This window comes from Python bivittatus, unplaced genomic scaffold (assembly GCF_059951505.1).
Source record: "Python bivittatus isolate LINGU-HERP-01145 unplaced genomic scaffold, Pbiv_v1 ctg000480_np1212, whole genome shotgun sequence".
Taxonomy (NCBI): Eukaryota; Metazoa; Chordata; class Lepidosauria; order Squamata; family Pythonidae; genus Python; species Python bivittatus.
The window spans coordinates 45,891,019-45,906,705 of NW_028277075.1; the positions used below are offsets into that span (position 1 = coordinate 45,891,019).

The following is a 15,687-nucleotide window of genomic DNA, read 5'->3' on the forward strand; positions in this document are numbered from 1 at the left end:
TGCTATGCTTCCCATCACCAGAAGATCAACATGATCACAAAAGAAACAGGAAATAGATGAATTATTTCTTTCTGATATTAATGGCAGAAGGCCAAGCAGCTTGGTGTCTGCTAGCTGGTTCATCACCTGAGAGTGAAAACGCACAATGTTCAGGAGAGGGTTGAATTACACATGAATATATGCCTGTGTACTGTATGTGTCTCTGTGTGTGTAAAGTTACCACTATACACATGCATGTTTCCCATGTGTACTTAGATATACCCCAACCCTTGAGGCTAAACATGTCATATTTTGAATTTCAAATAGTTACAACTCAGTTTTAGCCATTTAAACCAAGCATATAAAACCAGAGGCATCTACAGAGCAGAACCCTGGAGTAGAAATTTAGGACTGTTTAATATAATGAGCAAGAAGACCTTTTCCTCCATGTAGCTGGGGTGATTTAGCACCCTTTGAAATAATTCCAGACGCTGTATTTGGTCAACCTCTAGAGAATATCTTTTACTAGAAAAACTTGAATTAAAATTACTTAATTGCACATTTTTCCATAATAAAGCTTTACTTCTAAATTCCACCTTCCTGAAGAAATGATCATGCCTCATGAATACTGTTTATTATAAATATTAGTAACGTGGAATATAATGGCACATTCCTTTTTGGAGTGGGAGGCAGAAATGTAAGTAATTTTTTATGTATTAGTAGCAATAAAGTTAGGCTAGTTAATGTTCAGAGTTTGAGAAATCTTCAGGGAAGATATTGAAAGGATGAAACAAATTTGTATTTCTTATTTTGAATGCCACCTTGCCTCTGGTTCTAGACGAAAATTATGGAGGAAGCCAAGATGTTGAGGAAGTAAGGGGAGACAGTGTAATCAAATTATGGTGTGGAGGAGTAGACAGTTCTAATAGACTTCCCATTTGATAGTCCTCTTAGCTATTCCTTTCAGAAGGCCACTGGAGGGAGAATACTTCTGACTAAAATTAGAATAGATAAGACTTCCTGACTTCATTCTTAAGTCTCCTCATAGTAGGAACAATGTAGAGTAATGGTTATTAAGTATCTGTAACGAAAAAAAGAGGTCTTGTAACACAGTGGGTACACCTATTGAAGGTTCTGTGTTGGGAATGCAGTAAATACATTGACATTATAACTTTTTTTTAAAGGTCAAGCATATTTCTGAAGACCCTCCTTGTAAATGCCCTAGTAAATTTTGTGTGGAGCGCCTTTCACAGGGAAGGTACAGAGTTGGAGAGAAGATCCTTTTCATCAGGGTAAGAAAAAATTACTATTCCTTTTGTGGAGAGACATCTGGTAAGTAAGCAAACGAATCAGAGAAATAATCATGAAAGAACTGTTTGGTGATGTATGTTATTGTAAAGAGCTATGCAGGAGCAGATAAAACAGGTCTACATTCATATGCTGGCGCTCTGTCAGGGTTAAAGAGATCACGAGCAGGATGCCCTCTGAGAGGGATCACTCACTCTCCTCAACACTTGATTCCCCAGGATTTTTTCTCTCTGTCCCATTCACTCATCTCCCTTCTCATTCTTCCCATCCCTCCCCCCGCCCTGCCCCTCAATCAGGTCATAGTACTGCTGCTGTTCTTTTATTTAAAAAGGCATATGTGGTAATGAGTTTGGGGGACTTTCAGGGCCAGCCTACCACCTGTGCTATATGAAAAACAGACTGAAATAAGTGTTTTGTTCAGATTATATTCTCAATGTGATTGCTGTGATTATCAAGATCTGCACACTTCTAGGCATGTTTGGTTTTAGAAAATTGTTTTCTCATCAAAAAATCACAGCATCAGCCAGTGGCATACTGTTGCTGTATTGTTGACAAGGAAACAATTTAGACACATCCATTAAATCGCCAAGCACTGAGCTCAGTTCAAGGGAGAATTTGTTTTACTTATGCATCCATTCATTATTAATCCACTGTTGCAAGATATCCATTTCTAGATCCTACTATACTTGTGAGGAAAAGTAAAGGTGAATTTGGGCTTAAATGCCTGGTGACTACACAGATACAACCATACAGTTTTCTTGGCACTCCACAGATTATCCTTCCTGTTGTTTTTTTTAAACTTCTCATTTACTACTTTAAAAGTTGAGAGTGCAAGCTTTCAAGGGTCTGTTAGGGAAAAATGGAAACAGCTATCCATACTACTCCTATTGGATAGAAGTAGATTGGAGAGAAGGTAATCCCATAGTGAAGTTTGTGGTGGGTTGTACACATAGTGTATGTGTGTGTGCACAGATGTGTGGGGGTATTAAAAAGAAACAGCAAATGTGTTTCACTTGCTGAAAAGCAGTTCTACTGCTTTAGAGATTCCAATTCCTGTCAGTCCAAAAGCTGTCCTGGAACAGCTTGTCGTGGTTAATCAGTGTTTAAAAGAAAGAACAGTAACAACACTCAAAAGAATTCTATTTTTTATTACTCCTGAAAATGTTTCAGGTTTACATGTTGTACTGAAAATACTGAGAAAGCAGTCTGTTAATCCAACTCCCCTCATCCCATTTCAGCTATGTATGAAAGTAGTGATCCTACCTCTGAAGATTATTTTCAGGCAATATTATTTTTACAAATCACATAAGACTACATTTCTTGAGATGTCATTTCAAATCAGCCAAAGTGTGTTGTAGAAGATAGTACAAATGAGTGCTGTGCTGAAAGACTAAGCCTTTGATATATGACATGTCATCTGCACATACTATGCCTTGTGCAAAACGTAGTTGCAAATAAATTTCATCTTGCATTCCAGTACTTTCCCACCTGTAAAATTAAATGAGTTATCAAGATTCCAGCCCACGGTGCAAACTTAAGCAAGGAAAGGGTAGTAGCTAATAAAATAATGAAACAGGGTATTTCTTTGGTGGTTTAGTATTTCAGACGAATCTTCATTTAATAATCTTATGAAAGATTCACAGCACTGAAATCCAATAAATGTACAAATAGCTAGGCTGCAAAATAATTTGGAAACGGATTTGATGGGCAATGTAATCAAAATAGAGCATACTTACATTTTTTTTTCCTGTTAAAAAATGCTATATCCAGACATGTTGATTAGCTGGTGGAGTGGCATCTGCCAGAACTACAGATTTTTGGTCTTACTGGTGCTCTCCCCCACTAAAAAAAATTAAAAAATGGTTTTTGGAACTTAACTAAGCAGAGGAAGATAGAATGTGAATTAGATCATAGAGAGATAAAAAAAAAAAAAGAAGGAACAAGCTGAGGTAGATTTATTAATTTTTGGCAATTAATTAATGGCAAGATAGAGATAGATCAAAATCTGAGAAATCATCTAAATAACACACAGAGTGAAGCTATGGTAAAGGAAACAGAATTTAAAACAGAAAGTGGTTAACAAAAATAATATTATTAAAATAATATGAATAAAGACAAATTTAGGTTCCCATTTCAAAGTATTTTAGATATTATGGCTGAGCACTCTATAACAGGCAAATGTTTGCAGTAACATCTTCAGTTGTCTTCAAAGGGCTCTGGATTGCATTTCCATTTCCCTTATTTATTTGTGTTTTTATCTGTGTGTATGAACACATTTTAAGGATGTGCATGGCTGTATATCTTGTCTGTCTTACATTCAGAGGAAAAATAATGGATAACTTTTCAGCCTCATAATTTTGTAGTGTTTTTAGGGATTAGTGATTTTATGTTCCAACATGCCTCAGAATTGTTTTGCTAATAAATGTTGTAAGGAATGTGATTCATCTACTCTAGCAAACCCCAGGCTCATATGGTAAAATGCTCTTTGATTTCAGTTGGTACGGATATCTTGCTTTTTCACCTACCTGGCCTCCAGAACAACTTGGAGCCAAACAATAAAATACTATGAAATAGACCAAACAAAGGACATCTTAAAGAAACTAAAGGAGCAACAATATATTACAGATGGAAACAATAAGGGATGATGATGTTGATGATAGCCATTAAGTTATTAAGAGATCTGTCCTGAGATTAGAAAGGGGTCATAACTTAGTCACAGAGCAAATATTATGGAAGCAAAAAGTCTCAGGTTCCATTTCAGATAGGAAAGTAGAAGAAATCCAGACTTTATTTTCCAATAGTCCTGTTCAGACCTCAACATGTGAAAAACAGTGAGCATACTGTCCCCAGTCTGCTGTAAATTGTGTTGGCCATGTTTCTGAAGAGCTGTTCTACACAAGTACAACAGAGATGACTATAACAGGAAGGAGTCTTGATGCACTTGTAAAAATTTCTACATGACTTGGACCCTGGTAGTCCAAGGTTTCAAGTCATGTGAAAGGATTTGCAGGTGCAAGCTGGCTCTCCACTGCAGATGGTCATGCTGTACCTCACTGCTCACTGAGGTCACAGCGCAACTGAGTGTACGAGCTGCTCATGGCTTCTTGCATGTGAAAACAGGCTATGGAAATGGTGAGATCCACCAGAGTGGATTCTTTTTGCTACACAGATATGAATATCTGACTGTAGTTTTAGACTAGAATAAAATGATAATATTCTTATAATAGAAAATGTAAATTTATGCCACTAAGGGGTTGATAATAATATGGCACTATAATACAGGATATTTTAAAAGTGTTTTTCTTCAGTTTCAGGAAAGGTACATCTGTCACCTGGTTTCAATTTCAGTTCAGCTATAAATCACAGATCAGTCACTTAAACACTGTGCTGCTACTTCCCCTTTCAATTCCAGTCTTATTAGTCTAGAATGCAACTTAATTCAGAACATATTGATATTCTTGAGTGGAAGCTGCAGTAGAAAGTTAAGTAGCTATCACAAAGGTTACTACCACAGGATGGCTCCCTACTAGGACTGTGCAAAATCTTTTTGGAGAGCATTGCTCCCTCTTCTCTATGTTTTGAGGGCTTATGTGCATGCTGTACATAAAACAAAAGTTAACAATTGAGACCTACATGTATAATTTGGCCCACAGTTTCCCGATACTTTTGCTGCCCTCAAGTGGAAGTAAATCTTCTAAATCTTCTTAAAGATACAGTTTTGTGCTTATTTTGGGATAGTCATGCCTATCCAGAAATGTATCCCAGAAAACTGATCAATTGGTTCACAAATAAAGCTGACCACCTCTCCCTTTTCAATTCTGAAAATCACTTTTCCCTTAAAGGAGAAATTAGAAATAATTACGTGGCCTTTATTTGTTTTGCTATCTGTCTGCCTTTTGCTGAGCAGTTATGTGGGGAAGTAGGAAAATGGCCGTTCTTTTTAAAGCTATTTACTGGTTTTCTATTTTCTGTGTTTTACAGCCATTGCTTCCTATCTGCACGATCCCAGTTAATAAGTGACACTGAAATTTTCCTGATGATATCATGGCATGATGCAGTCAATGTGATAAGATCACTGAGATAAAAAAGTTCTGTTTCCTTATTCCAAGGGAAGAGAGAATATGTCTGTCTTGCTTAGGCTAGATGGATATGACTACATGAGCCAAGTGGCTCTGATGGTCAGTAGTTCAATTTGACTGGTTAAGACTAATTGTGGATGAGAGCATATATCCTCATAAAACACTGATAGGCAACTACTACTTTGGAATGTGCTTCTGAATGCATATACCCATTCCTATGCTGGACTAGTAGTATATAATTAGATTACTGTCGGGGGGGGGGGGAATACCTTGGTTCCTTAGACAATGGAGACATAACCACATTTTCTATGATAGCTTGACAACCTTTTGAAAAGGGTTGTGCAAAATTACTGTAAGTGGAGAACGTTCCTGCACCATTACCTAGTACTTTTATTCCTGCACCATATGTCCTCAGCACCATTACCCTTGGGAGAAGAAAAATACAGAGAATGTATTTCCTTCCCTCTCAAGATCTTTGTTCATGGTGGGCACAATCACCTCAGAAGGCAACAATACACTTTACAGTTGCATCGGTTTCTTGAAGCAAAGTTTGAATACAGTTGTCCCTTTAGTACATTTCTTAATTGCAGCACAGCTAATTAGAGGTACACATTGCTGATTAACACAAGTTTTCCAATTAATATAAGCAGAGAGATTATCTAAATTAGTAGTCAGATAGCTACTAAGAGTTGCTTTTTAGATCCTTAATTCCAGAAAGATTTCCCAGGGTAGAAAAAAGTGTGAGCAAGCAAAAAGCAAGAAATAAACTAGAGAAGTCCTTCATGCTTTACATACATACACAGCTTATGTGCATACACACACACAGCACACACTTGTGCATAGAACTCCTCTTAGTCTCCTGTTTTATAACCAAAAAGAGTTGGATTCTGACCAGCTAGTTTTCATCAATGTTGTTAAGGAAATTGTTACAAATTCAGAAGACAGTTTAGGGAGAGGTCTAGCTGTTCTTGGGCAATTTTTGATCACAGAAGTCCATGTCTTGACTGTTGGCATTTTTATCCATTGGTTATACTTTGATATTCTCCTGGGCTTTGGCAGCATACTCTACCATGTGTTGTCTTTCCACACACCTGTGCATTTTGTTAGACTGTTGTTGTGTTTCATTAGACTGAGTATTCATCATAGAGTTCATTAAGTTCAATATCCATCATGATCACTGGAAAAGGTTATTTGCTGGGCAAGCTTGCAAAGAAGTTACATTCTCTTCAAACAGAGATTCTCTCAGGTTCAGCAAATCTTTCTGCATATCCAAAGTACCCTTCCAACAGGCTATACTTAACTTTTCTTAGCAGATGAGAACTAGGTTATGCTTCTAATAAACTTAATGATTCAGGTGAAGGGACTTGTTGCTTTTGGCATTCTGAAGGATCAAAGCTCTAGGTGGTGCAAATTGATAGCTCTCTACCATTGAAAAGGGATAATGTGAATCTGCATTCAAGGTGCATAATTCTCTGAATTCTTTCTGTAGCCACACTGATCTCTGTAATACAGAAACTAGATAAATGAGTTTAATTTATGGGAGTTGTCTGTATACATCATCAGTTTTATGAGTTCTGCTTTTGGTTCTTTCAAAGTAATCTGACACCTCAGAATTAAATAATGTGGCTTCCTGAAAATGAAGAAATGGAAACAAACTTGATCCATTGAATTTCTTTATTCTACTCTGCCATTAAAAATGGTTGAAAATTGATGACCTCGATGTTACCTTTTATAAATTCTGGCACTGAATTTGTATCAACGATACCTGTTCATATACTATCCACATGATTTGGATCTACAACTAGCAGATTTTTATAAGGATACAACCTCTGTAAAGATGCCCATGTCTGGACATCCTATGAGTGTAAACATTGGAAATGTATTTCTTGTTGGATGGAGACATAATTATATTCTTCTACTACATATAAACTCTACTATGGAACATCATTTAAAACATCTTCAACCCCATATGTAGCCTTTAGCATTAAAGAAAAAGTTGCTTGTACAATCCATGAATTATTAGATTAATTTCCATTTACTTGAATTATTAGATTAACTGCTTAATTATGATTAAAGTAAAAGATATAGGAGGGAAGGAAGAAATGTAAAAATAACTACATTGAAATTAGCAGTAGGAGTGGTTAAGTGTGAAGGTTCTACAAATATAGAAATATATGATACTGTTGTAAATTTATAATCTTTGAAGTGTAAGACAAAATTGAAGCATCATGGTACTTCTATGGTTTAAGTCAGTTTTCCCAGCATTCATTAAAATATCTGAAATTTTCATCCAATTTCTGGAGAAAGCTGTGAATTTTAGTAAGTACTTTTAAAAAAAAAAAAATTCTCACTCATGTGCCCTGATCCAAGTTGGTAAACAGCTGTGTCCCAGCGTGGGGGGGGAAAGTAATGTAACTGAACAATATATGGTTGGATACATAGGAACCTAAGCTCAGACTTCACGAACTAAGCATTCAAAACCTTCTGCCTGGATGGACACTTCCATTAATTTTACTCTTTCTCACATTTCAATTTTTAAAATGTAAAGTTGTTTCCATCCAGGTATGATGATATTTGGGGAATTTGATACATTTTTATCAAAGGTAAAGATAATGAAACTTGCATTCCTAGGATGTTTTTAAACTATATAATTTTGTATCCTACCCAGAATTATAGCAGTATTCTTTTATAACTTCAGAGAACTCAAACTCAAAATAAAAGAGCTGTGTGTAATTCATGTTTGGATAGAGGCAGTACATTGTCCCATAAATCAAGAGGAATGCTTATCTAAACCATATGTTATAGACTATTAGAAAAAGCAGTGAAATTCTATGATACACAGGAAAGAAAGATGATATTTCATGTCTCATTTCATCGGCTGGACGGTATTACATACATCGTAGCCTCTTAATATTTCATTCAACATCAACCAATTTGATATCAACCTCCTCCCAACACACATTTAATCTTGATCAGTCTATTTACTTTACTACATGCTCCACAGCCAACAATGTGTTTCAAATTTACAAAGCAGAAGGACATTCTAAGAATCTCTTAACAATGAAGACAGTAATTACGGCCAAGTTATTCTGAGCAAAAGGCACTCTTGCATAAGACCTGTTGGCTTTTCTAGTTTAGATGAAGTATTCTTTGTTAAGAATCTCATAATCAGCTGCCATTGTTCACAGGAAATTGGCCAGTGATCTACCAGTTGACTATGATATACCATTTGATCACCCCTGTGAAACAGTTCTCTTTATACATAAATAAACAGGCATATTTTGAAACAAACAGAAAATTGGTCCACCTAGTATTTTCTCTTTCTACTCAATTGGATAGCCATTGGGGGAATTTTTGCCTTTGTTTTTGCTCACCTTAAGATTTGATCAAACAGACATGAAACAATACAAATTAATAGGATTAAACAATAAGATTGTGTGCTTTATTGTTTGGAAACTGCCTTCTGGCCTTATAAACAGATCAATATTGGCTCTGCAGATCCAGATAACTACTGCCTAGGTTTCTCAGCCTGGTGCCTCCAGGTAATTTGAGTACAAACTCCATCATCCAAACCACTATGTCTTGGGTGTATTTACATGCCCCCCCCCCCGACACACACACACACAAATGATACTATGCAGAAAATTTCTCCTGCAAAATTATTCTAGAAAGTTTGGCAGAAAATTAGAGCCTCTGGATTAATTAAGGCACAATTTTATGGAAAGAGAGTGGCTGAAGCTAAGTTGCTTCACTAATTTAGGACAGGTTAAATAGTTTTGCAGAAATTAATTTAAACTGAGGCTATAAACCTCAGTAAATTCAAAGGGAGGTTGGATGGGGCAGGAAGTCCACGAAGAGAAATGAGTGAAACACCCAAAAATGTGTTAAAATAGGCTCCCTTGCGGCGGCTGCTGCTGCTGCTGCTGCTTTGGTCTTGCTATGCATATATTGAAGGGACTCTAGTCAATCTTCTTTCTCCAAGAACACCCTATAGAGGCTTTCTATTCTGTACTCTCCCATGAGAATAAAGGCCCTGCAAGGATTAAGGCAGTTTAAACCAAAGAACAAATTCTACTCCTGTATTTGCCACTGAGGACAAGACCTTGGTTTTGAAAGGTGCCTCTGGAAGATCCAAGTAGCCACGTAATTCCAATTTGGATTGTGAATGTTTTTGTGTTGAGATCTGAAAGGAGCTTTGTTCAACATTTTTACGCATCAATAAAGGTAATGTATAAAAAAAAAACCAAAATAATTCTTGAAACATGAACGCATCACTACACCCACAACAATCTGGCTTCTTTATTAGGGCTTCTTTTTTAGCATACGTGTGGGTATATCAGAAAATGTAAACAGCAGAGCATTCATAAAGGAAATGGAACTGCTCTTTTAAAATCATTGCTTTAATGGTTCCTTGATTTATAGGATTTGCCACTAGCAGAAATGTTTGATCATTTAAACAAAAAGACATTGCAGAGAATGACTCTGAAAGGACCTAATTACATGGCCACCCTCCGAAAATACTTCTAAAGACATGCCATCTCAGAATTACCTGTAGTCTTTGGGGAGCATTTCAAGGAGAGTTGGTAGTACACTGCTGTTTTCCCATTGATTGGGTATGCTGCATATGTCTTTATGTCCTGGTAAATATGCTCAGGACCTGTTCAGAGAGAGAGAGAGAGAGCCAAGGAATCTAGCTAAAACTAGGTCCTTTGGTTGGATCAAACTTCAGTTGAAATACATTGATTAGTTTTGGATACTGCAGATTAAAATGTCTAGAAGGGAGCAACGGATATGGTGACCAGGGCCCAGAGACCCTGTTTTATGAAAAAAGGCCGAGAGAGTTGGATTATATTTAGCATATAAATAAAATGATGAAGAAACAGTCTGATTGCCATCTTCAAATATTGGAAGGGTTGTTGTATAGCTGATAGGAGCTGATTTATAAATACAAAGGGGGAAAAAAAGGAAAGTTAATTAAATCTCAGGGGTGATTCCAGTGATAGTGAAAGAGATCTTTAATGGATTCTTCTCATTAAATATATATATAAATATATATATATATATATATATATATATATATTTTTAATCCAGCTACCCTATCGGGGTAGGACAGCAGTACATTTTAATTCTATGATTGCATTTTATGACCACATAAAGTGTAAAATAGTAAGCTTAATAAGTACAACAGTGAATGTTTTTCAGTGTTTTTCAGGTAGAGTTATGAAGTCAGTTATTTTACTCAGAATATAAAACAATATTTAAAAGTGATTCCACAGATCACTTTCCAGGCTGATTGCATTTCCAAATGAGGAAGCACTTCAAAAAATGCTGGTTATCAGGAAGACTGTTGTGCCATTTCCCTCTTTGGAATATTCCAGAATCTGGATATTGATCCATATACTTTAGTGTTAAATGTATTGGTTTGTGTTACCTATAAAACTACTATGGTTTCAAGGGAAACTAATTTTGGAAAATGAACTCTTTGCTGATAATAATTGATTCTAACCACAAAAATTATAGGATAAAAGTCTAATAAAACACATTTAACAAGAAATGTGAAACAGCATATTATTTCATGAATATTACTTTTCAGGTTAAACAAAACTATGATACCATAGGTATATTTCAGTTTCTACCATTATGTACATTAAAATATCAGATTCTTTAAAAAAAGTCTTGATGATACCTCAAAATACCCCTTGGAATGAAGTTTGCATTCTCTCTCAGTCTTTAAAAAAATTATATTTTCCAAAGTAGAGAAGATTTTTGCATTACATTTTCCTGTTTAAAAAGGAGATTCTCTCCCCCCATCCCTTTTCTCCCCAGTATTTTTAAATGGGTAAGTTTTAAAAGTTTTCACGTTAGTTTATAATACGATAGCTGTTATTTTTGCACTGTGACTAAGCAAGCATAGCATTTTCCTGATAATACTGCCAAGATGTGGTTTCTATAATGAGAGTACTTGTTATGGCACAAAGACCCAATGAATCCTAGAATGTCAGTTCTGAAGGAAAGGCAGTCTGAAAATATCCATAGAGACAGGTTGGTTTAGTGGTTCAGGCTTCAGGCTAGAAACCAGGAGACTCTTGAGTTCTAGTCCTGCTTTAGACAGAAAGCCAGTCACTCACACTCAGCCCTTGGAAGAAGGCAATGGGAAGCCTATTTTGAAAAATGTTGGCAAGAAAACTGAATGGACATGTCCAGGTAATTCCCAGGAATAAAGAAAAATTTGAAGGGACATTAAAAAAAACCCTTTTTTAGTGTTCCCTCTTATGTTTCATTAATGATACCTCATACTGAAAAAAAAGTATTTAAAATTAAGCTCATATAAATGTGGCCTCTCCAAGTCATTCTTGTTATGAGCAAGAATTTCTGATAGACCAACTGGGAATTTGACCTGTGTTCTGTGTCATCACTGAGACATCAGGAAAAAAAGAGGAAGATGCATTTTACTGCTTTCCCATCTAAATTTTTGTTTCCTCAACACAAGTGTTGGCAATAGACCTTTTGGTGAACACATCATCATTTACCTAGTACCTATTGGTACTAGACAGATCTTTGCAATTGGACAGGGATTAGCAGTGTGGTTATCTATGAAATCATGAAATGGAAACTGCTACTCCCCAATTTAAATGAATTAAGAAAAATAAAATAATCCAGATTTTATACAATAGCTCTGTTCTCTCATAGCACTTTGCATAACTTTTTGGACATTTTATTTTTTTCGTCTCTCTTGCTTATTCTACCCACAGCATTGTCTTGAAATCTCAAGGTGGTGCCTAATGCCTGAAAAGATTGTTGCTCCCTGCAATAGAAAGAAGAATGAACATATATTTCTATTACAAGCTAATTGGATATTATGAAAGGAGTCAATGTAATATAAGTACTTAAATACGTTTGTTAAATTTGCTCAATTTATAAACTTAAATGCCAGTTAATGGGAGGAAAATAGAAGATAGGATAATTCATCAAGATTTTCCTTTTTTTTTTTTTTTTAATGTAAACTGTTTTACCAATATTAGGTCAGCTTTACTCAGGAGCTCTCAGTTTTTAGATAAAACTCTAGAAAATACTATAATGTGGATATAAAAGGTTTTGACATCTACTTGTCATCCTATCTGTTATTATGAAACATTAATTTTCATGTTGCTTGAAGTTGTAATTGAATGAAAAGGGCAGAACCACTGCAGATTTTGAGTAGAGTCAACTTTGATGATAAATGTGGACTTGCTTGACTCTTTCTTGCACCACCATCGTTTCCCATCAAATATTCCATCCTCTTCTTAATAGCAGGTGACAGTAGGATGGAGGCCCATCCTATCAATAGTCAAACTAGCTTTTCAAACTTTCCATTATCATTATTATTATGGTTGGTCACACAGTCAGTCAGATGTTTAGACTGCATTTGGCACTTTTATCCACCTGTTGAGTCCTTCCTAAGGAACTGGGGTAGGCAGACATTGTTTGATGGTGTTAAAGGTATCATTGCAGAATATAAGCTGTTCCAAGGAAAGCTGTCTTTTGCAATTGACTGAGGGTGATTTTGTCAGTGCTGATGGTATTCAGGTGGTGCTTCAGATGTTTTGGGATAGACCTAAGGTGCCTATAACTATTGGCACTATCTTTGCTTTCTTTTGCCATAGTCGTTCTACTTCTATTTGCAGTTCTTTATATTTCGAGATTTTCTCCAGTTCTTTTTCTTCTATTCTGCTGTCTCCAGGTATTGCAATGTCCACTATCCAGACTTTTTTGTCTTTCTTATCAACAATCATTAAGTCTGGGGTGTTGTGTGGCAGGTGCTTGTTTGTTTGAATTCCAGAGCACTTTAGCTTCTTCATTTTCTATTGCTCTGTTTTGTGGTCCCACCAGTTCTTGCTTGCAGGCAAATGGTATTTCTTGCAGATATTCCAATGCACTAGTGTGGCTACTTTGTCATGCTGTTGTTTGTAGTCAATCTGTGTGATTTTCTTGCAGCAGCTAACTAGGTGGTCCACTGTTTCTTCAGCTTCTTTGCAGAGGCGGCATTTGCTGTCTGTTGCTGTCTTCTCAATTCTGGCTTTATATGCATTTGCTCTTAAGGCTTGGTCTTGTGCAGCCAGAATTAGCCCCTCTGTCTCTTTCTTCAACTTTCGTGCTCTTAGCCATTGCCAGGTCTTGCGGTTAATTGCTTTGCCTGCTGGTTTGTGTGTGTGTGTGTGTGTGTGTGTGTGTGTGTGTGTACTGGCCATGTAATACTTTGCCTTGCCATGTCTCTTTTCTATTCTGCATTTGGTCTTTCTTATAGGCCAGTTTGGTTTCTTTGGTATTCAGTAAGCCTTCATGGTGCACTAGTTTCAGTGCATCTTCTTTGTTATCCTTTAGATATTCTTCCAATGCCTTTTTTTCTTCTTCAGTTGTCTGATGTACTTGTAACATTCCATGCCCACCAATGCTCCTTGGTAAATAGAGTCTGTCAATGTCGCTGTGTGGATGAAAGGCATGATTCTTTGTCATTTTTCTGGTGTTCCTGTCCAGGGTTTCTAGCTCTGCTTGAGTCCAGTCCACTATTCCAGATGTATATCTAATAACTGGAATTACCCAGAGGTTAATCACCTTGATGGTATTTCTGCCACTGAGTTTGGACTTTAAGATCTTCTTCACTCTTCTGATGTATTCACTACTAACCTTCTTCTTGACTTCAGTGTGCTTGATATTGTCAGCCTGAAGGATGCCCAGGCATTTGTAGTGATCTTCTTCAGACTCTTGATGTTATTTCCATTGGGCGGCGGCATCATCATCATCATCATCATCATCATCATCATCATCATCATCCCGGCATTGCTATTTCTCTGTCCCTTTCTTGTTCTTCAGTCTGCTTAGTGGGGGACCATAACATTCAACAAAAATACTAATGTTTATGGCAATGTGTGTAGTCACAAATGTGATATGCTTGCAAAGTCTTTATCATGAATGTTTTAGATAGACACTGTCAATAGACACTGTCAAGTTAAGTGGGAGGAATAAGGGAACCTGTTTTAGTCTTATAATAGCCTCATGTAAATGTGACCAAGTTCCCTGCATTAATCAACCAATAATTGGAGCTGGAATGAGAAACTGACTTATAAAAATGAATTTAGGGAATGAGCAAGGTTTCTTTCCAGTCTGGCTCCTAAAGTCATTCAGAAATCATTACCAACAGTAATATGTTTCTGGATTAGTTCATGTGCAACAGTATGTTACTGTTAATTACTTGTTAGTAACATATAATTACTAAGTCACTATGGTATTGGTAAAAGAGATAAAATTGCCCTCAAGTTGCGTTCAGCTTCTGGTAACTACATGGACACAACCACACATTATTGTTGGTCACACTGTTGTTGTTGCTGTTGTTATTTTGCCAAACAAATGATATTAAACACTTAGTATTTAAAACTGATATTCCCCTTTGTAAAGCTTATTACCAATTTATTTGAAATTCACATAAACAATTGCACAATTTCTAGTTCTCTATATCCTGCCAGTGATTAGTGTGTCAAAAATACTAATGATTTTCAAAATAAATACAGCATTTTTGCCAGAGGTAAACAGGTTTACCTTTTATATTGTAGTTTGATTCTTGGTTGGTATTATATACAGTAAATTGTATCTGTTGCCTTTGATTCACTGGCCAACTTTGCATGTCATGATAGAAAAGATTCCTGATTTATGAATCCATAATGTGAATGAGCAGCACTATACGGTACGTTTAGACCTGAAAGCAAAAATGGTATGAGACTTGCGGTTTATTGTTCTTTGTGCAACTTGGATTTCACCCAGTTGACTTTGCTTTTTCCTTGATTGATTTTTAAAGTTGTTTTTCAGAAACAACACAGCTATTGTTCGAACTAATTTCTTGTTTTGCATAGCCAGTTACTTGTTATGTCATGTCGCTCACGATGATTTACTATGAGGAGAGGAAAAGACTCATATAACATTTTGAGACGTGTAGAAAAAGCCCTGTTTCTAAATTTCCTTCCCCTCCTCCTCTTTCCCCAAGGTATATGATTATAGCAAGCCAAAAAAGTGATGTCATGGCCTGTTCATGCAGAAAGTGTACATTAGTCCCCAATGCTCTCTGGAGCATACATGGTCCCTGTTATGTATCCACTTTATTTATTTGATATTGCTCGTTTAAATAATTCTAGAATGAATGAAACATGCCCATTAACAGATGTATAACAGAATAAGAACTCAAGCAGTTCTGAATTGATTAAAACTTTGTCTAAGAACTATACAGATTCTCAAGGACTGTTTTAGCTATATGTACTCCTAGATAGTTGTTAGTTTTATATCAAATAAACTT

The 15,687-nt window shown here is 36.2% G+C and overlaps 1 protein-coding gene across 2 annotated transcripts in view; it reads left to right on the forward strand.

The window, feature by feature from the left end:
• GAS2 (growth arrest specific 2) overlaps nt 1–15,687 on the forward strand; it is a 130,084-nt gene that overhangs the window by 95,755 nt on the left and 18,642 nt on the right. For both annotated transcript variants that reach the window (XM_088145086.1, XM_088145087.1), the window contains exon 7: nt 1,164–1,271. In XM_088145086.1, coding sequence (XP_088001212.1) covers nt 1,164–1,271 — 108 coding nt within the window. The remainder of the gene's footprint in view (nt 1–1,163; nt 1,272–15,687) is intronic.